The 22,902-nt window shown below is 38.1% G+C and overlaps 1 protein-coding gene across 1 annotated transcript in view; it reads right to left on the reverse strand.

Moving 5' to 3' along the window:
• Positions 1–22,902, reverse strand: part of PIK3R3 (phosphoinositide-3-kinase regulatory subunit 3) — a 102,840-nt gene that overhangs the window by 28,216 nt on the left and 51,722 nt on the right. Inside the window, exons 2-5 of the mRNA XM_006729018.3 lie at positions 20,375–20,483; positions 17,970–18,068; positions 6,413–6,593; positions 5,644–5,769 (exon numbers count right to left, since the gene is read on the reverse strand). Of these exons, the coding sequence (XP_006729081.1) occupies positions 5,644–5,769; positions 6,413–6,593; positions 17,970–18,068; positions 20,375–20,483 (515 nt within the window). The remainder of the gene's footprint in view (positions 1–5,643; positions 5,770–6,412; positions 6,594–17,969; positions 18,069–20,374; positions 20,484–22,902) is intronic.

Below are 22,902 nucleotides of genomic sequence, written 5' to 3' on the forward strand. Positions count from 1 at the left end.
AAAATGCTGAAAGAAATTAAAGAAGACATAAATAAATGGAAAGACATCCTTGTTCATGGATTGGAAGACTTAATATTGTTAAGATGATAATACTACCCAAAGTGATATATAGTTTCAATGCAATCGCTATCAAAATCCCAACCACATTTTTTACAGAAATAGAAAAACTGAACCTCAAATTCATATGGAATTGAAAGGGACCCAGAATAGCCGAAACAATCTTGAAAAAGAACAAACTTGGAACACTCACACTTCCTGGTTTCAATATTAAGAAGCTATGGTAATCAAAATATGGTACTGACATAAGGATAGACATATAGACCAATGGAATACAATAGAAAGCCCCAAAATAAACCCTCACACTTATGATCAATGTCTCACTTCAGCAAATATCCCTAGATCATTCAATGGAGAAATGGTGTTGGGACCACAGTGCAGGGAAAATGTATTTTCACATGTAAAAAATAAAGCTGGAACCTTAACACACCATATGTAAAAGTTAACCCAAATGGATCAAAGATCCAAATTTAAGACTAAAAACAAAAAACTCCTAGAAGAAACATTGGAAAATATCCTTATGACACTGGATTTGGAACAACTTCATGAATATGATACCAAAAGCATATGCAACAAAAGAAAAAACAAATTGGACTTCATAAAAATTAAGAACATTTGCATGTCAAAGGATATCAATAAAGCAAAAAGACAACCTACAAAATGGGAAAAATATCTGAAAATCATGTATCTGATAAGGGATTTAAAAAAAAAAAACCTAAAAAACTCAACAATAACAAAAACAGTATCACTTCATGACTACTAGGCTGGCTATAAAAAATTGAAGTAAAAACACAAAAAATAACAAGTCTTAGAGAGAATGTGGAAAACCTGGAATCTTTATGCATTGCTGGTAGGAATGTAAAATAGTTTTGCCAGTATGGAAAAGTTTGGCAGTTTCTCAAAAGGTTAAATATAGAACTGCTATATGATCCAGCAATTCCACTCCTAGGTATATATCTAAAAGAAATGAAAGCAGAAACTTGAACAGTTATTTGTACACCAATGTTCATAAGCAGTATAATTCACAATAGCCAGAAACTGGACCCAAATGTCCATCAATAAATGAATGGATAAACAAAATGTCACATACACATACAATGCAATATTATTCAGCCATAAAAAATGATACTTTGATATATGCTACAACATGGATTTTCCTTGAAAACATTATAATTAGTGAAGTAACCAAAGGACAAATATTGTATGATTCCATTTATATAAAGTACCTAGAATAGGCAAATATTATAACAATAAATTATGGAGTTAACATGTAGATATAAAATACATGACAGTAATAAGAGATGGAAATAGAATTATATAATAGCACAGTTATTATGTTCACATGCTACATGGTACAGTATGAACTTAAGTAACTGTGATTAAGAATGCATGTTGTGTGCTCACTTTGGCAGCACATATACTAAAATTGGAAAGAATGCATGTTGTAATCTTTAGAGCAACTTCCTATAGGAAAACAAAAAAGGAGACAGACATAACTAAAAGGCCAGATGAGGAATCAAAACGGAATACTAAAAAACATTTGACGCAAAAGACAACCATGAAAAAGTTGCTGAGGAACAAAAACAGATGGAGCAAAAAGAAAACAAATAGCAAAAAAGTAAATATAAACCCAACCATATCAATAATTACAAGACATACAAATAGATTACACACTCCAGTTAAAAGGCAGAGATTGTTAGGCTGGATTGTTTAAAAAGCCAGACCCAACTATATATTATTATCTACAAGAAATGCACTTTATGGGGCGCCTGGGTGGCTCAGTCATTAAGCGTCTGCCTTCGGCTCAGGTCGTGATCCCAGGGTCCTGGGATCGAGCCCCGCATCGGGCTCCCTGCTCCGCGGGAAGCCTGCTTCTCCCTCTCCTACTCCCCCTACTTGTGTTCCCTCTCTCGCTATGTCTCTCTCTGTCAAATAAATAAATAAAATCTTTAAAAAAAAAAAATGTTAAAAAAAAAAAAGAAATGCACTTTAACTATAAAGGCACAAATACATTGAAAGTAAAAGGACAGAAAATAAGTAAAAGGACAGAAAAAAATATATCATGCAAATAATAATTGTATAAAAGCTGATGGGGATATATTAGAAAAAGTAGACTTCAAGACCAGGAAGATTACCAGATATAAAGAAGACTATTTCCTATTTTTTAAAAAGATTTATTTATTTATTTGAGAGAAAGAGAGAGAACGTGTGTGAGAGAGGAGTGAGGGGCAGAGTGAGAGGGAGAGACAGAATCTCAAGCCAACTCAGTGTGGAGGAGGAGGGGCTCGATCCCACGACTCTGAGATCATGACCTGAGCTGAAATCAAGAGTCCAGCGCTCAACCAATTGAGCCACCCAGGCGCTCTGAGGAATATTTCATATTATAAAGGAGTAAATTTACTATTAATGTGTAAGCTCTTAATAGAATTACAATACATATAAAGCAAAAGCTAACAGAACTAAAAAGAGAAATAGACAAATCTACAATGGTAACTAGAGACTTTAAGACTCCTAATTAACTGACAGTACTAGTAAAAAAAAAAAAATCAGTAAAGATATAGAATATCTGAATGACACCATAAATCACTTTGACCTAATTGATATTTATAGAGGACTATACTAACAACTGAAAGAGCACTATACCAACATTATTAGTCTTTGTCAGTGTGCAAGTTAACTAAGATAAGGCATGTACTAGGTCATAAGTCAATAAATTTCAAATGATGGCAACCTTAATGAATTATGTTCACTGACTACAAAAAAATTAAACTAGAAATAACATAGTATCCAGAGAAGCCCCAAATATTTAGAAATTAAAGAACATATGGTCAAAGAAGAAATCACAAGAGCAATTAGAAAATATTTAAAACTGAATTAGGAAAATAATAGTATAACAAAATTTGTAGGATGTACCTATAGCAGTGCTTAGAAGAAAATTTATAGCTTTAAATGCTTATTTTAGAAAATAAGAAAGTTTTAAAGCCAATGAACAAAATTTTCACCTTAAGGTAGTAAAAGAAAAGCAAATTAAATTGAAAGCAGGGGTGCCTGGGTGGCTCAGTCATTAAGCATCTGCCTTCAGCTCAGGTCACGATCCCAGGGTCCGGGGATCGAGCCCTGCCTCGGGCTCCCTGCTCCGCAGGAAGCCTGCTTCTCCCTCTCCCACTCCCCCTGCTTGTGTTCCCTCTCTCGCTGTGTCTCCCTCTGTCAAATAAATAAATAAAATCTTTAAAAAAAATAAAAATAAAAATAAATTGAAAGCAAAAAAAAAGGAAATAATAAAAAGCAGTAATAATAACAAACAACAGAAAACAAACACTAGAAAAAATCCATTACTCTTATGTCCAATAAAGGATTCAGCCAAGTTATTATGGCACTGAGAATTCAATATGAATTTCGTAGAATGGACTAATGCTACCATAACATGGACTAATCAACACAGACTAATGCTTCTATAAGTTATTTGATGTTCAAAGTAATAACCCGTGTTTCAAAAGAATATGCAAAAAAGGGGAGCCCAGGTGGCTCAGTCGGTTAAGCATGTGACTCTTGATTTCAGCTCAGGTCATGATCTCAGGCTGGTGAGACTGAGCCCTGCAATGGCTGAGCACAGAATCTGCTTGTCCCTCTTCCTCTTCTCCTCACTCCCCCTCACCCCCCCGCCACTCACCCTGAGCATGTGGACCCTCACTCACTTTCTCTCTCTCTAAAATAAATAAATAATCTCTCTCCAAAATAAAAAAACAATCCTAAAATAAATAAATAATCAAAAGAATGTGGATAAGAAACCCAGTTAGACATATTTTTTTAGGCCACTACTGACCCAAATATTGCAATGGATAAACTTCCCTGAAGACCTGCACCTTCATAAAAATTCCCAGCACCTTTTATATATTAGGTAATGACTCAGGGCAAATTAAACCAATTCAAGTGTAACTAGAAAAGAATCAGAGTAGTTCTAGGAAGGGTGCCTGTGTGGCTCAGTTGGTTAAGTGTCTGCCTTTGGCTCAGGTCATGATCCCTGAGTCCTGGGATCTAGCCCAAGGGCTCCCTGCTCAGCGGGGAGTCTGCGTCTCTCTCTGCCCCTCCCCCTTCTTGGGCTCACTCTCTCTCAAATAAATAAAATATATTTTTTTAAAAAAGTAGTTCTAGGGCGCCTGGGTGGCTCAGTCGGTTAAGCGACTGCCTTCAGCTCAGGTCATGATCCCAGGGTCCTGGGATCAAGTCCCACATCAGGCTCCCTGCTCTGCAGGGAGCCTGCTTCTCCCTCTCCCACTCCCCCTGCTTGTGTTCCCTCTCTCGCTGTGTCTCTCTGTCAAATAAATAAATAAAATCTTTTAAAAAAAAAAATAAATAAATAAATAAATAAAAATAAAAAAGTAGTTCTAGGAAAAGAACTAAGAAAACAAGTTCTAGGAAGAGAACTAGAGTATTCTTCAGAATTTTGTTCTATCGCATACATATGATAAAAGAAATATTATTGATTATTAAGATTTACGATCTTGGGGTACCTGGCTGGCGTTGGTTAAGCGTCTGCCTTCAGCTCAGATCATAATCCCAGGGTCCTGGGATCAAGCCTCACATTGGGCTCCCTCCTCAGCAGGGGAGTCTGCTTCTCCCTCTCTCTCTGCCCCTCCCCCTGCTTGTACTTGCTCTCTCTCTCTCTCTCTAATAAATAAAATCTTTAAAAAAAAAGATTTATGGGGGCGCCTGGGTGGCTCAGTCGTTAAGCATCTGCCTTCGGCTCAGGTCATGATCCCGGGGTCCTGGGATCAAGCCCCGCATCGGGCTCCCTGCTCGGCGGGAAGCCTGCTCTCCCTCTCCCACTCCCCCTGCTTGTGTTCCCTCTCTCGCTGTGTCTCTCTCTGTCAAATAAATAAATAAAATCTTAAAAAAAAAAAAAAAAGATTTATGATCTAAAAACTGTGGTTAAGACTACTAGTGGTCTCATAATTCCCATTAATTCCTTCTTCTTCAGTAAACTCTCAAATGTTAGTTGAGTATACCTGACCAAATAAAAATTAGCTTTCTTAGCCTCCCTGCCCCTAGTTGTAATCTGCAGCCATGTCTTACCAGGGGGATGAAAGTAGATGCAGTGTGTACTTCTTCTAGGAAGTAGCCTTAAAAACAGGAAACTTTCAAAAAAAAAAAAAAGGAAACTTTCCTTTTTATTCTTCTATCTTGTTTGCTAGAATATTGTTGTGATGGCTGATACTGGAGTAAGCCAACTTCTACAGATAGCAAAGCATCAAAAAAGAACCCTAAGCCCTAATGACTGTGTAGTTGACACAATATCCCTGGTACTGCGCCTATACATGAAAGAAAAATTTCTATCTGAAGCCTTTGCTATTGTTATTTTTTGTCATTTGCAGTCAAACCTTATCCTAGTTAATACTAACTGAAAAAAATTATACCTTAGCCAATAAAAAAGTGATTTATGAATGGGAGAAGAATTTGTATCATCACAGTCTCAAAAAGGTTGTTCAAGATATTAAGACAGTTAAGGACTGTCAGGTGAATTATAGAAAATCTGATGTAACTGTAGCATTGCATACTTACTGGCCTAAACAACAAATATTTACTAACCTGGGATGTTCTGGTATATTCCTCATATAGCCTGTCATACTCTTTACTCTTTTCCTGATACTGAGAGTGGTACTCTTGCAGTTTTTTACCAACTGCATCAATGTTGTCTTCTTTTACCAACTGATCCTGTACAGTTAAACAAAAGAAATAAAGAATGTTAACAATTCTGACACATGAATTTTTCCACATCTATTTATTTTTAAATTGCATTTCTACTGTAAGTTTAAGCCACTGTATTAATAGTAAGCATGCAAAAGCACTAAATCCTTTTGTTAACACTCAGCCTTTAGATCACATCAAAATAATTAATACTTGAAAAATTAAGAAATGAAGTATAAATAGGAAACAGAAACAGAAGTATTTTTATATAAAGTTAATAAGTACATGCAACAAGCTGTTAAGGACTAGTAGTCACAAAATAAGCTCCAAAAATATCTTAAATCTTAAGTAGGAAATTTAAAATGACTAGATTTTTTTTTTAACTGATAAGCCTGGTAAATTAAAATGAAACGATGTTAAAAATGACTTGTTGAATAGCTATCAAGAACTTCTATAGGGGCATGAGGGTGGCTCAGTTGGTTAAGCATCTGACTTTGGCTCAGGTCATGATCTTGGGGTCCTGGGATCGAACCCCACATCGGGCTCCCTGCTCAGTGGGGAGTCTGCTTCTCCCTCTCCCTCTGCTCCACCCCCCCTGCTAATTCTCTCTCTCTCTCAAATAAATAAATAAATAATCTTAAAAAAAAAAAAGAAACTTCTATAATCATACCTGTTGGTATCTGGACACTGGGTACATTAGCTTCACATCAAGTTTGGGATTGTACTGAGCAAGAGATTCATGATGATAGTGGTTAATGAGCTCCACCACAGAATTAAATGTCAGAGGATCAGAAAAGCCGTATTTACCATCTCGATGATAGATCTTTATTAACTTATTATTGCCTCCCTTCCTGTGAACAAGACAGCAACTGTAGATTTTCTTCCCCCAAATTCTATCAAAGTACTACTTTCATATGGAGATAAAAAAGTATAGTGTCTCGTAATAAGTTTTACTAGGTTAATCAGATTGGAACAGGTGAAAAGGCATGTATTAATTATGTAAAAGTATATACAATATCTTATTATTTTTACAACTATTTCATTTGTCTATAAAATATCTTGGTTACTAAAGGCAAATATACCTAACCAGCAGTCAGTATCAACAAATTTAACAAAAATAGTCACTTAAGAAAAATAACTAAAACAGAAGTAAATTATATCTTTTGTTTATTTTCTGAATGAATTTTCTAATTTAAATTCTATTTATATTTTTTCAGGAAGAAGAGAGACAATCTCTTTGGGACCTAAAGATACGAGGTTGTGTGTCTGTGAGGAGAAGCAGACCATCTCTGTATGAAGGGGGATGATAAACATGTGTCACACATAATCACCAACACCCTCAAGGTTTTATTGTGAATGCATAAACATGAATGATTTATGACTGAGTAATTAATCTAGCACCTTACATTATTTTGTCTTTTATATTTGCTTATAATTCTGGAAATGACTATTTATTTAGACCATCACAATAAGTAAATGATTCAACTGTCATTCAACTGTTTTATAAAGCATAGCTTTTGAAGAGCCATTTATATTAGAATGAGGTAATTTGATGCTTAAATAGTTTAGACCACTTTTGTTTACTGAGTCATATACAATGGTCCCTTAAAGATAATTTATACCCAAAGCTTAAAATGACAGTGTTTTCCAAGTCCCACATAGTATAATCAAACCACAGCAGGTTGATTCATTCTATCATAGCAAAACACTGCAGCATTCCCATTCAACTCTTCTTATAACAGCATGCAGACTTAATGGGGGGAAAAGTACATCTCCACATCTCTTTATGCCATGCTATTTACACATGATAAATGAGGCATCGGGATTTGTGAAAGGTCAAACACAATAGCTTTGTATATATGGAATGATTTAATAATGCTTATAGAAAGTCAGTATTTAGATGAATGAAGAACTATTCCTATAAAATGTACATTAGAAGAACCACCTAATCACATGTAGTTACTATAGGTAGGTACACCCATACATATACTCACAATAAATGCAAGCTGGTCTCTCTGCTACAGAAAAGTTAAAAGGCACTCATTCATTCAAAAAAACTTTATTTGGGGTGCCTAGGCAGCTCAGTTGGTAAAGCATCTGACTTGATTTCAGCTCAGGTCATGATCTCAGGGTGGTGAGACTGAGCCCCGCATCCGGCTCCACGCTGAGCATGGAGCCTGGTTAAGATTCTCTCTCCCTCTCCCTCTGCCCCTCCCCACTCTAAAACAAAACAAAACCCAAAAAACTTTATTTTGAATATCTACTATGTGCCAGGAACTGTATGAGGTACGGTGCACATAGGAATGAACAAGCCAGACTTAGTTTATGATAAAACATAACAACAAACAACTAGATATATCAAATGGTAATAGGTCCTATGGAAAAAAATAAAGCACAGTAAAGGAAAGAGATAGTTCTGGGGGTAGAGGGTTTGCTATTTTACATGTTGCACAAGGAAAACCACTCTATTCAGGTGACATTTAAGCAGTCTTAAATGAAGTGAGGGAACTAGCACAGCAGATACCTAGGGGGAAAGGTTTTCAGGCAGAGGAACAGCAAGAACAAAGCCCCTGAAGTAAAAGCATGGTTGGCATGTTCAAAGAACAGCAAGAAGGCCAGTGATGCTGGGGCTGAATGAGCCAAAGGGAGAATACTAGTAGGAGAGAAGAGCTGTAAAAGGAGCTCAGATCATGTAACAGTCTGTAAGCTTTGGCTTTTACTGAGTAAGATGGGGAGACACAGGAGGATTCTGAGCAGAATAATATCATCTGTCATGTATTTTAAAAGGCTCACTCTAACTGCTGGGTTAAGAAGAAACCGGTCAAAATGAGCAGGGGTAGAAGTAGAAAAATCAGCTGGGAGACTATTTAAATAATCTAGGCAAGAGATGATGGCATCCTGAACAAGGATAGTAGCAGAGGAGGTAGTGAGAAATGGTGGGATTCTGAATATATTCTGAAGAGAGAGCTGACAAGACATGCCGATGACATGGACATGGACATGGATGGGTATAAGAGAAAGACAACATAAAGATGATTTCAAGTTTTTTACTTTAAGCAATTAGAAGAATGGAATTTTTATTGAAATGAAGAAGGCTATATAAAAAGAACATGTTTAAAGGGGGAAAATATTTTGTTTTTAGACATGTTAAGTCTGAGATGCCTAGTGAACATCTGAGAGTAGATGATCCAGCAGTCTACTTGAAGAATCTAAAGTTCAGGAGCTGTCAGCCTATAGATATTACTTGAAATGAGCATAGCTGAAAAAAGAAGAGGTCCAAGGTCTAAGTCCTGGGGTTCACCAATGTTTAGCAGTTAGGAAAATGAGGAAGAACCAGCAAAGGAAACCAAGAGAGCAATTAATAAAGTTAAAAGAGAACTAAGAGCATGGTATATTTTTTTTTAAAAAAAGATTTTATTTATTTGACAGAGAGAGAGGCAGTGAGAGTGGGAACACAAGCAGGAGGAGTGGGAAAGGGAGAAGCAGGCTTCCCTGCTGAGCAAGAAAGCTGATGTGGGGCTTGATCCCAGGACCCTGGATCATGACCTGAGCCGAAGGCCGACACTTAATGACTGAGCCACCCAGGTGCCCCAAGCATGGTGTATTTTTAAGAAAGCAATGATCAACCAGATAAATGATCTCGGGGCTTGGTGAAGTACAGATCACTAAGTGATCGTGACAAAATAGTTTCAATGGACTGTAATGGATTAGAGAATGAAAGAAGACAAAAAAGAAATGCCTACAACAACTGTCTTGAGGAGTATTGCTGTAAATAGGGAGCAGAGAAATAGGGAAGTAGCTGGAAAGAGATACAGGCTCAAGGGAATTTTCTTTCTTTATTATTCTTTTTTTTAAGATTTCATTTATTTATTTGACAGAGCAAGAGCACAAGCAGGGGGAGTGGGAGAGGGAGAAGCAGACTCCCCACTGAGCAGGGAGCCCGACATGGGGCTCGATCCCAGGACCCCGGGATCATGACCTGAACTGAAGGCAGACGCTTAATCAAGTGAGCCGCCCAGGCGCCCCTCTTTATCATTCTTAAATGGGAGATAGTATCACATATTTATATGCTGACAAGAATGGCTCAGTAGAGAGACAAAAACTACTGATCGCCAAAGAAAAAGGACAATTACTAGGGTTATGTCCTTGAACAGAATAGAGGGATGGGATTTAGCCCACAAGTAATGATGTGGATCCTAGACAAAAACTTGAACAGTCTATCCACTGGAACAGGAGAAAGAGGGTATTCACATTCAGGTGTATATATGTTGATAGCTGTGGCAACAGGACCATGAGGGAGTTAGATATCTTCTGACTGACTACCTCAAAGTTACCAGTGAAACAGGAAGCAATTTCTTTTTTTTTTTTTTTAAGATTTTATTTATTTATTTGAGAGAGAGAGAGCACAGAGGGAGAGTGAGAGGGAGAAGCAGACTCCCTGCTGAGCAGAGAGCCTGATGCGGGGCTTGAGCCCAGGACCCTGAGATCATGACCTGAGCCGAAGGCAGACGCTTAACTGAGCCACCTAGGCGCCCCAGGAAGCAATTTCTTTAGTTAGAAGGGGGGAGATGAGTTGCTGATTTGAATGGAAAAAAAAAAAAAGAACACATGAAATTGTCATCTTGGAAAGTGGGAGAGCAAGCCAATTGCAGAAATGCAGAAATTTAGCTGAACTATACTAAAGGCCCACTTAAGATCAGTAGTCACCAGTGAGCTCAGTGTATTCTTCTCCACATTTAGCTACCCAGGTACAGGCAAGAAACAGATACAGAATTTAATTTAACAAGTGTTGGAATAGAGTTGGATGACTACAGTGTAGGAAAAGAGGAACAAGTTTACTGAGGATATATTCACAAGAATAATTTTAATAATAGATCATGGACTCTAAGCAGAGAAGGAGGGAAGTGAAGACATGAAAGAACTAAAAAATGGTGAATTTTTTAAAGATTTATTTTATTTTATTTATTTGAGAAAGAATGAGAGAGAAAGAGCACCAGCAAGGTGAGGGGCGGAGGAGAAGCAAACTCCCTGCCAATCAGGGAGCCTTGATGCAGGGCTCAATCCTGGGACTCCCAGAACTCCAGGATCATGACCTGAGCTGAAGGCAGACACTTAACTGACTGAGCCACCCAGGTGCCCCAAGAATGGTGAATTTTCAATTATATGTCTCTCTCCCTCACTGTACTCTTCTTAAACAGAAGAATCATGCTATTCCTTCTCATATCCTATAACCTGGCCTAATGCCTGGCATATAGCAGATTCCTAAAAATTTAATTATCCAGGGGCACCTGGGTGGCACAGTTGGTTAAGCACCTGACTCTTGGTTTGGCTCAGGTTGTGATCTCAGGGTTGTGAGATCGAGCCCACATTGGGCTCCATACTCAGCACAGAGTCTGCTTATGACTCTCTCTGCCCCTAACCCCTGCTCTCTCTCTCTCTCTCAAATAAATAGATCTTTAAAAAAAAGATTTAAATGTGCAGATTTTCTACAATGAATACTATTTTTAAAAATGGTTACTGGGGGCGCCTGGGTGGCTCAGTAGATTGAGCATCCAACTCTTGGTTTCAGCTCAGGTCATGATCTTGGGTCATGGAGTCAAGCCCCACATCAGGTTCTGAGCTCAGCACAGAGTCTGCTTGTCCCTCTCCTTCTGCTCCTCCTCTGACTCACACGCGTGCCCTCTCTCTCAAATAAATAAAATCTTAAAAAAAAAACAAAAAACGGTTACTGAATTGGAAAACTTCTATTTCCTTATCACCTACCCTTCACAGTCTGATTTAACTCTCATTCCTCTCATTTGAGGGTCACCAACTTTTTTTTTTTTTGAGAGAGAGCGAGTGTGGGAGGGGGGATGGCAAAGGAAGAGAGAGAATCTTTTTTTTTTTTTTAAGATTTTATTTATTTATTTAAGAGAGAGACAGTGATAGCGAGAGAGAGCACAAGCTGGGAGGAGAGGGACAAGCAGTCTCCCCATCAAGCAGGGAGCCCAACTCTGGGCTCGATCCCAGGACCCTGGGATCATGACCTGAGCCAAAAGCAGACGACTAACCAATTGAGCCACCCACGCATCCCGGGAGAGAGAGAATCTGAAGCAGTCTCCATGCCAAGCACGGAGCCCAACCTCACAACCCTGAGATCATGACCTGAGCCAAAATCAAGAGTCAGACACTTAACTGACTGAGCCACCCAGGCACCCTGAGGGTCACCAACAACTTTTACTTGATTCAGACTCTGCCTGCCTCCTCCCTCTACCCCAGGCTCAGATTCTTTGCAGTGCTGAGATTTCTACTTTCCCTTCCTTCTTCCCCCCACCATTTGTTTTTAATATTTTGTCCTCCCATGACTTCTATGACATTACACTTTTCTCAAACTCTTAGACTATTCTTCCTCTGCTCCGTCCCGCTGCTAAACACAGCCAGTCCCTAAAAATACTTGTCTTCAGCCTCTACCTTTTCTTCCCTCTATATACTCTTTCCTCAAAATTCCATTTACTCTATGTAGATGGTATCTGAATCTTTTTCCAGTTTTATGCTCTCCTCAAAGCATTAAATCTGCATTTCTAGCTATATTCTAGATATATTTTTACCTGGAAGTTCTGGAGCAGGTAAAAATCAACATCTTTCCCCTATTCTCTATAAAACAACTGTTCCTGGCTTGCCTATTTCTATAAATGGCACATTCATTCTAAGCCCAGCAGGCTCAAACCAGTCATCTTTAACTCTCCCCTCAACCTCATACCTACTCTATTATTAAATCCCTTGTGCTCTTAGCTGTCTTTTGCCTCTTACTTTGACTCCTCAACTCCATTCCTAGATCTGCTATCCTGGCTAATAGTGTATTCCACCTTTCCATCATTTCATTCCCCTGCTTAAAACGCTTTCTTGGTGGTGGTTTTTGTGAGTTGTTTTTTTTTTTCACTTAGAAATAAAATTCAAATCCCTTACCATGGCTCATTAGGCTCTATGCATCTGCCTCCTTCCCACTTTCAAGTTCATCTCCTACCACTCTGTGGTTCACACTATAAGCCAGCCACAGCAGTCTTTGTATTCACTGGATCCACCAAATCTTTCCAAAATCAGTGTCTTGGCATTTTCTGTTCGTCTTCCTGGAACACTTTTCTGGCTGGTTCTTACATATCCTTCAGTTTTCAGAGGTCATTTCCTCACAGAAGACCTCCTTCTCAAAATTATCTTAAATTCCCTTTCCCTATATCCCTATCACATAATCAGGTATATTTCCTATGTAGCATTTCATATACTGTGAAGTTATTTTTTATGTGTTTATTGTGTCTTCCTCTCCTCTACTCCTATCTCCACCTCCAAATATAAACACTATAGACAGGAGACCATGTTCAGCTTGTTCATCATTTCCTTTTCCTAGAATAGTACCTAGAACATTGTGGGCACTCCATAAATATTAAATGATTAAAGAATAAATTCTATTCTGGATCACCATTACCTCTCAATTCATAATATTCTATGTTTTTAAATTTTCTTTTTTTAAGTAAGCTCTATGCCCAAAGCGGGGCTTGACTCATGACCCTGAGATCAAGAGTAGCATGCTCTACCCACTGAGCCAGCCAAGCACCCCAATGATTCATGATATTCTAACCTTTTACTAGTATCTATCCTCTTTTATTCTTTCTATTCAAATAGAGTCTGATCATATGCTTCCCTGCTGAAAAAATGCAATGGTTTCCTCTGCCTACCTATAATATTAAATGCAAACTCCACATTTTAGAATTCAAGGCCCTCCTTAACATGACCCTTTTCCAACCCTCCATCCCCTATCACTTGTTCCTCTTGTGGACTTAACCCTCTAGCCAAATGGGACTGCCGCTCAGAGAACAGGGCACAATAGTTTCTCACCTCCATATCTCTGTTCCTCTTGTTACCTAATCCTGCAACCTCCCTTCTCTCTTTCGACATGGCCAAACCTATCCCTTCTTCCAGATACATGGCAATGCAATTTTTTCCATGAAGGGCAGCTTTCTATATCCTCTCAACAAGCTATCTCTTTCCTTCCTTTCAGCCCCCAAAGCACAGTTTGAACTTCTATTATTTTGTTTTAATTCAAGGCAGTTTTCTTATTCCTGTTGCCTTCACCAGACTATGGCTTCTTTGAGACAAAAAAGTTAACTCTTTGTCAGATCTTCTGCAGAGTAACTAGTACTGAGCTATGAGTATTTACTAAACCCTAGTAAGATCATCACTTTTCTTTCTTTCTTTTTTTTTTTTTAAGATTTTATTTATTTATTTGACAGAGAGAGAGACAGCGAGAGAGGGAACACAAGCAGGGGAAGTGGGAGAGGGAGAAGCGGAGCAGGGAGCCTGATGCGGGGCTCGATCCCAGGACCCTGGGATCATGACCTGAGCCGAAGCCAGACACTTAACGACTGAGCCATCCAGGTGCCCCGATCATCACTTTTCTGCCTAACAAAATCTATCAAGGCCCAGCTAAACTGTCATTCCCTCTGAGAAAACTTTTCTTCGTCTTTCTCTCATTTATTTTTTCCTTTCAAATAGTTACTGAGTACCTACATGTCAGACCTTTTGTTAGATGCACAAAAACTTTAAAATATTCTTGCCAATGTCCATTGACCAATGGATAAACAAAATGTATACATATGTAATAGAATAGTATTCAGCCCTAAAAAGGAAGAAAAGTCTGACATGCTACAACACGGATGAACCTTAAAAACATTACTTTATATAAAATAAGCCAGACACAAAAGGATAAATATTGTATGATTCCACTTATATGAGATACTTAAAATAATCAAATTCACAAAGACAGAAAGTAAAACAATGGTTACCAGGAGTTAGGGGCAGGGGTGAATGGGGAGAACGCTAATATGACACTACAATGCATTAAGGTATAGTATATATGTATCTCTCCTATTCCACCATTACACACTGAGATTATGAACTCTTGAGGGTAAAACTATATCTTATTCATGTCCTTATTCCTGGTCCTACCATAATATCCAGCACGAAGATAACCCTCTAAACTTTAAAGCTGCCCAACAATAAAATGGGCTGCCTCAAAAGGAAGATGCTAGCTCCCACTGACTGAAAGATAACATGGAAGTTCAATGACTCCGAAAAATGTTATGCAGGGAGTTCCAACATCTGCAGAAACCCAGTTGAATGAGCTAGTATTAAAGATCCCTTCCAGCTGTAGGTCTCTAGCAGAAAAATTCTCATGGTGGCTGTGAGTGGGACCCCTTGCCAGCCTTTGTTCCTGAACAGCGCTGCAACTTCAGGTAAGTAATGGAACTTTTGCAGGCTCTTTTCCTCATCCCAAGATACAAAAATTGTTGCTTTTATTTAGTTGCATTTAGGAATCTAACCATCATAAAATAATGCCTTAGTATGGGATTTTTCAGGGGTGCCTGGGTGGCTCAGTCGGCTAAGTGTCTGCCTTCCGCTCAGGTCATGATCCCAGGGTCCTGGGATCAAGCCCCGCATCGGGCTCCCCGCTCGGCGGGAAGCCTGCTTCTCCCTCTCCCACTCCCCCTGCTTGTGTTCCCTCTCTCGCTGTGTCTCTCTCTCTCTGTCAAATAAATAAATAAATAAATAAATAAAATCTTTAAAAAAAAAACACACAAAACCATTTTTCAGATAAATGAGGGCATTCATTCTGTTAATAAATATTTATTAGGCATCCATTGTCTAATGCCTATCCATTATCACACACTGGAGTCTGGAAATGTAACAATGATTAAACAAAGTCCCTAGTAGCAGAGAACTTAAATTCTAGTGGGGTGAGACCTACAAGGTGGGAAAGGAGAAGATACAGAAGTAGCCCATACAGAAAATTAAATTGAGGCAATATATATCCTCGGATAGCTACTTTGGACTGAGTGGTTGGGGAAGCCCTGAAGAGGTGGCAATTATGCAAAGATCTGAATGACAAAAAGGAAACAAGGATTCAAAGATCAGAAAGGCCTGTTGCAAAGGCCCTGAGACAGGAATAAGGCTCACTTGCCTGAGGTACTAAAAGGCTAGTGAGGCTGAAGGTAGTGGGGGGAGGGAGAGGGAAGAAATGAAGTATAAGAAGTAGACCAAGTCCAGGTCAAATAGATAAGTTAGAATAAAATCCAAATTCTTTACCTTAAGTGCAGTAGGGAAACTCTTAAAAGAATTTTAAGCAAAAGAGTAATCAGACTCATACCTTAAAATGATCACTCTAGTTTCTGTGCAGAAAATGGTCAGCAGGGGTGGGGAAGGTTAGAAATTATAAGATGTTGACAGGCCTGTCAGGAAATGACTGCAAAAGATCAAGCAAGATGATGGTGGCTTACTGTTGGGTGGTAGAGAAGTATAATGAGATTACAAATATAGATTTGGAGGTAAAGTTGGCAGGACTTGTTTAATGATGGATTTGGATGTGAAGATGTGGGAAAAGAGAGGGGAAAAAAGAGCTGTAACATGAGTACTATAGAGATGGTGGTTCTATTTCTGAAGAAAAAAAAAAGTAAATAGAAGAGAAACAGTTTGGGTAGGAGGAGTTGGGTTAGAAATCAAGAATTCTTCTTTGACCATGTTCAAATTAATATGTCCCCTAGTTATCTAAGTGGCAAAATCAAGTAGGAAGTGGATATATGCATGTAGAGTTCTGGAGGTCAGAGCTGGAGATGGGGTTTATGGATCATCACCATGTAATTGTATATTAAAGCCATGGAACTGGATAAGCTCACCTTGGGAGAACCAATACAGAGAAGAGAAGGAGGCCCAACTCCAAGCTTGGAACACTTAACATTTAGATATTGAGCAAAGGAATGGCTGGCCTAGAGTTAGGAAGAAAATCAGGAGAGTGTGATGTCACAACAGCCAAGACAATAAACTGTTTCTAGGAAGAAATGCCTATGACTAATGCTGCTAAGAGGTCAGGTGAGGTAAGAAGAGGGAAGTGGTCATTGGTTTAGCAGTCCTTGTAAGAGTGGTAAGGACAGAAGCCTGACTGGAGCAGGGGGGAGAAAATTGAGTCAAATGAATCATTACAGAACTTTGATTATTCCTCAACACAACTAAAGTTCCAAGGTATTAACTTCTTATAATGTCTTTACCAGAAACTCCAAATTTCTAGCATAAAATAAATGATTTTTCCTAAAGATAGTAGGCAGAAAGGCAGAAAAGAGTCAGATAAATCTGGATCTGAACATATCCTCTGCCATTTACTAGCTATAGGTCTTTAGGAAAGTTTCTTAACCAGGTTAAGCTTCAGGTGCCTTGTCTATAAAATGCAAATATTAATAATACCTACCTCAAAGGTTGTTGTGAGGAATAATAAGATATTGCGTGTAAAATGTGTAGTACAAGGGAGTTGTTATCGCTGCTGCTTTCATTATATTTTTCTTTAGATAGTCCCTTTTTTAAAAATCACAGTACTTTATTATAATTAGGTTATTTTAATTGTTAAAATTAAATGTAAAAATATCTGATGCAGTTTTACTAATCTTTTAAAATATATGTCCCATCTTCGTAAATATAAAAGGTGATACATCCACCATCACTTAGGAAATTCTAATATGGATTCTACATCCGTTCTACATGGTTGGCATGATAGAGGCTAAGAACTGCTTTATCTTCGGGCGCCTGGGTGGCTCAGGTGGTTAAGCGACTGCCTTCGGCTCAGGTCATGATCCTGGACTCCCGGGATCGAGTCCCACATCAGGCTCCCTGCTCAGCAGGGAGTTTGCTTCTCCCTCTGACCCTCCTCCCTCTCATGCTCTCTGTCTCTCATTGTCTCTCTCGCAAATAAATAAAAAATCTTAAAAAAAAAAAAAAAAAAAGAATTGCTTTATCCTCTACATATCCTCATCAGCCTAAACTATGCTAAGTTTTACTCTCTTAAGTCTGCATTGAGGAAAGTAATAGGGTTATTAGAGGGGTGGATTCCCAACATATCATTAATAACCTCAGGCTGTGCCCATGACTTCTACTTCTTGCACAAGGTCAACAGTATAATTCTTACTTCATAACTTACTTTTAGGGATTTTATTCCTACATAAAAATTAAAATTGTTGCCATCTTTATATAAGACATTTAAATATTTAACGTATGGAGAAAGGACAGTTAGCCAAACAACTAAAAATTGTGTATCTAAATTAAGTAAAAATATTTTAAAATGTGTAGTCATTTAAATAAATACAAAAATCTCTGTATACCCAGAAATAAATAACGCTAGTAGAACACTAGTCAAAATGCTGAAAAATACTCACCGCAAAGTCAAAGTGTAATCCCCCTGCATTTTTGTTGAGGCATCTCTGACCAAGAACGTACCATCTGGCATATCCCGTAATTTGTCATTTACCTCCTCCCTGAAAAATAGAATTACAGGAAAAATGAAAAAAAATTAATCATCAATTATTCTCTTCAAATATTACTAAGGCTAGTTAGGAGGTGAGTATGTCTAAGGTCATAGAATTATGGGGGCCTTCAGAGGTCATTTAATTCCTCCCCCTAGATATGATCTTTCTGTTTTGATTTTCAGTATTATGCAATCTAAGGAAGGGCTATTTGCTTTTTAAACTCTTCCAGATTTCAACCCGTCTGTAGGGGATAGTATTTCCATTAAGCCTTTAGGGCTTCCTTAGGCAAGTCTAAACTTGTAGGGTTTCAGGAAAAACCAGCAGCTGTTTAGAAAGAAGGTTGTGTTTAAGCAACAGTGGCAGCTGTGTCTGATCAGAGGGAGGGAAATTCACTAAGTTCACAACCTTTCAATATAATCTTCTCCAATTTGAATTTATACTGATGATAAAGTCCTCCTGCAGAGTTGGTTTAGGACTTAAGAAAAAACACTAGAACACTCAGGATATGGCAGGGCACAGAAGACTCTTGAGTTATAGACCCACAAGGTCTTAGAATATAAATTTAAATGGTATTTAAATATAATAGATCCTTTTATTGTACAATTATAACAAAAATTTTCTGATCCATTTTAATATAAAATATATTAAGTCTCCTTCAAAAACTTAAACATAGAATTACCATATGACTTAGAAATTCCACTTCAGGGTATGCACCCCAAAGAACTAAAAGCAGGGACTTGAGGGGCACCTGGGTGGCTCAGTCGGCTAAGCAGCCAACTCCTGATTTCAGCTCAGGTCATGATCTCAGAGTTGTGAGATCAAGGCCCATATGGGCTCCGCGTTGGGCGGGGGGCCTACTTAAGATTCTCTCTCTCCCTCTGCCCCTCCACCCTTTAAAAAATAACAAATAAAAATGAAAAAAATAAAAGCAGGGACTTGAATAAACATTTCTACACCAGTGTTCATGGCAGCATTATTCACAATAGCCAAAAGCTGTAAACAATCCAAATGTTCAAAGCCAAATGTCCAGATGAATGAATAAATAAAAATGTGGTATATACACATAATGGAATATTATTCAACCTTAAAGAGGAAGGAAATTCTGATACATGCTACAACATGGATGAACCTTGAAGACATTGTGCTAAGTGAAATATGCCAGTCACAAAAGGATAAATATTGTATGATTCCACTTATGTGAGGTACCTAGAGTGGTCAAATTCATAGAAACAGAAAGCAGGATGGTGGTTTTCCAGGGCTGGGGAGAATAGGAGGAAAAGGCAGTTAGTGTTTAATGAGTACAAAGTTTCGCTTTGGGGAAGATGAAATAGTTCCAGAGATGGATGATGGTGATGGTTGAACAAATGGTGAATGTACTTAATGCCACTGAACTGTACATTTAAAGATGGTTAAAATGGGGGCACCTGGGTGGCTCAGTTGGTTAAGCGACTGCCTTCCGCTCAGGTCATGATCCCGGAGTCCCGGGATCGAGTCCCGCATCAGGCTCCCTGCTCAGCAGGGAGTCTGCTTCTCCCTCTGACCCTCCTCCCTCTCATGCTCTCTGTCTCTCATTCTCTCTCTCTCAAATAAATAAATAAATAAATCTTCAAAAAAAAAAAAAAAAGATGGTTAAAATGGTAACAAAGGAAAAAAAAAAAGAAATGAGTACCACTTTGGTAGTTGAAGAGAACAGACAAGAGAAAGAGAAACACAAGCATATTGAAAAACACAGCATCAACCTTGAACTCAATTTGACAGAAATGGATAGGTCTTTTTTAAAACAAAATTCAAGAAAAACAAGAAATTTGAATATTCAAATTCAATATATATGTTTTCCCTTCTCTAGGTTCAACATTTCCCAAAACCACATTTTACCTAAAAAGCATTCTACTGCTCTAGAGTCCCGTTTCTCAAAATGAGGCATGTGAAGAGTGCATCAAAATCACCTAGGGAGGTTAAATGCAGATTCCTGGGCCACACCCCAATTGATTCTTGTGCATGCAAAGATTGTGGAACCATTGCCTTAGACACAGAAAGGTAAAGAAAATGAAGTATCTTTTATAAAAAACACATGTAGCTATCCTAAATCTTTTGTTTCATTTATTCAGAAATCTATCCTTAATACAGAATTAAAATAATCACACCTGTAATTTAAAGATTTTCTTGTCATTTTCTTGTTGAAGGACAGCATTTAGAAACTTTTGAAGCATTCTCACAATTTTTAAAATGGTAATCTTTAAATGACAACTAGTAGGGCACTTCTCAAAAATGATTTGTTTCTAAACTGCATTGAATTATAGTAGCATTCTAGTTACCTTGAAATATCCCCCCAGTACCATTCTGCATCCTGAAGAGAAACAGAACTGTCCTTCATTCCATTTGTAACGGCTGAAGTCATTGGCTTAGGTGGCTTTGGTGGAAGAGCTAGAAGAAAAATGAATATTATTTTGTAGATGTAAATTACTATTTGTTTTCTAATTTCCTCAGTCAGGAACAGCTCATTAACCAATGTACATTAAGATTCAAATAATTATAAATTCAATAGTGTTATTTTATGTTAAATGTTAGCCAAAGAAGGAATCCTTCTAGAACTCTACCAATCACTGCCTAAAAGGTAAAATTTTCAAGTTACTTGGGTTTTTTTTCCTTCTTATAAAGTGCTTTTAATTCTAAACAAATATCCAAAAAAACTTCATCGTCTCTCAAAAGACAATGTGACACCCCTTCACAAATAATTCAGTCCAAAAGCCATTAAGTGAGACTGGTCATGATGGCCAAGAGTTGGTATCAGAGCCCAAAGCAGGTGAAGGAGGATTATGTCCATATAGGAGGGCAGCAGCACAGCACAGGATCTCAGAGCTTCAGGAGGGTGAGGAGGAGATCCTCACCGGTGCAGTCTGGCATGAGATGTTAAAGCTGAATGAAGGAAAAAGGGCAGTGGCATAGGGCCCGGGTGGCACAGAGTAGTGGAGACCAAGCCAATGAGGACACAGGCCTCAGAAGACGGCATACCAATACAATGGGACAAAGCCAGATAACGGTGAAGAGTTTCTACTTGGGGGAGGGGAGGCTGAGAGGTATCAAGGGGAATGCAGCAATGGCTATAAGAGATTGGGTACATACAGAGAGATAGATCAAATAAGTACAACTATTAAAAATAACAGGAACCAGCTTTCTCATAGTCTAAAAAGGAAATTACAAATATGGAAAGGTGAAAAAAAACAGAACGATCCCTCTGGTTTGAACTGGAATTACAGCTATTGATATGAACTCATGAAATTTTATAAAAAGATGAATTTTAATAGAAATTTAATAGAAAGAAATTTAATAGAAAGATAGATATGTCTATACATATAGGGAATAAAACTATTCCCTAGCTCTGTCCCCTGAGAGGTCCTAAGATGAGCAGCACCCCCAATATGCATAACTAGCACCCAGATCTTGGGTTTTTTGTTTGTTTGTTTGTTTTTAAAGGTTTTATTTATATATTTGACAGAGAGATAGCAAGAGCAGGAACACAAGCAGGGGGAGTGGGAGAGGGAGAAGCAGGCCTCCCGCCGAGCAGGAAGTCCAATGCGGGGCTCGATCACAGGACCCTGGGATCATGACCTGAGCCCAAGGCAGACACTCAATCATCTAAGCCACCCAGGCGCCCCCAGATCTTGGTTTTTAACGCTATTCTCTACTAAAAAGAACCAGGGCTCTTTGAAGAAAAGCTGATTCCAGGGCTGGGGTAGAGCTGGGCTAGAGCTAGGGTAGAGCAAGAACCAAATGAACCTCAAACATCATATTATACCAAAAAGTAAAAAGCAAGTGCTCAAAGAATGAGGGGCCATGACAAAAGAATAAAGAAGCTAGCTTGAAGGGGCTTCCACTACCAAATATGGAACAACTGGAACATCAATACAAATAATGATAGTAAGGAAATATAAACCATCAAACAAAATAAGAATCCATGTGCCCATGCAGCTATAAATAAAAAAATAAAAAAACCCAAAAGATTAACAGGGAGGATTTATATAATCTCAAAGGGCTTTCCCACAAATGCTTATTAGTCACAAAAGTAAAAAGACAATAATAGTGGAGAAGCCTGGCAAACACTACCTTAATCAAGTAATCAATCGAGTTAAAACCACCAGTAATGATAAAATCTTGGGCCCCCAATAGGATACACTGAGGAGGACATTAATATCACTTCTGGGATATTCTTGCCAAATACGCATAAACTGAATTTAATCATGAGGAAACATTAGACAAATCACAATTTAGAGACATTCTACAAAAAAAACTGGCCTGTAATCTTCAAAATTGTCAAGGTCATGAAAATCAAGAAAGATTGAGAAACTGTTCCAGATTGAAAAAGACTAGAGAATCATGACAAATGCAGTGTGTGATTCTGGACTGGATCCTTTTTGTTATAAAGGATATTACTGGAACTTGAATGGAAGCTGAGGATAAGATTGGTATTGTAATGCATCAACATTAATTTTCTGATTTTCTATTGTAGTTATGTAGGAAAATGTTCTTATTGGTGGGAAATACATACAAACATGATCATTGCGGGGTATCATGTTGGCAACTTACTCTCAATGGTTCAAGAAAATAAGTTATTTGTACTGTACTTGCAACTTTTCTATAAGTTTGAGATGCCTTCTACATTTCTTTTAATTAATAAAAAAGTTAGAGACAATATGGGGGGAAGGGGAAAAATGTGAATATATTCTTCAAAAAGAAACTCTTTACTGTCAAATGTTCTTAACAAGGATGTCAAAAAATTCAATGGTAAAAGAATAGTCTTTTAAGAATTCCTCATGAGGAATTCTTAATTGCAGGAAACAAACTG

This window comes from Leptonychotes weddellii, chromosome 4 (assembly GCF_054177405.1).
Source record: "Leptonychotes weddellii isolate Sample4059 chromosome 4, ASM5417740v2, whole genome shotgun sequence".
Taxonomy (NCBI): Eukaryota; Metazoa; Chordata; class Mammalia; order Carnivora; family Phocidae; genus Leptonychotes; species Leptonychotes weddellii.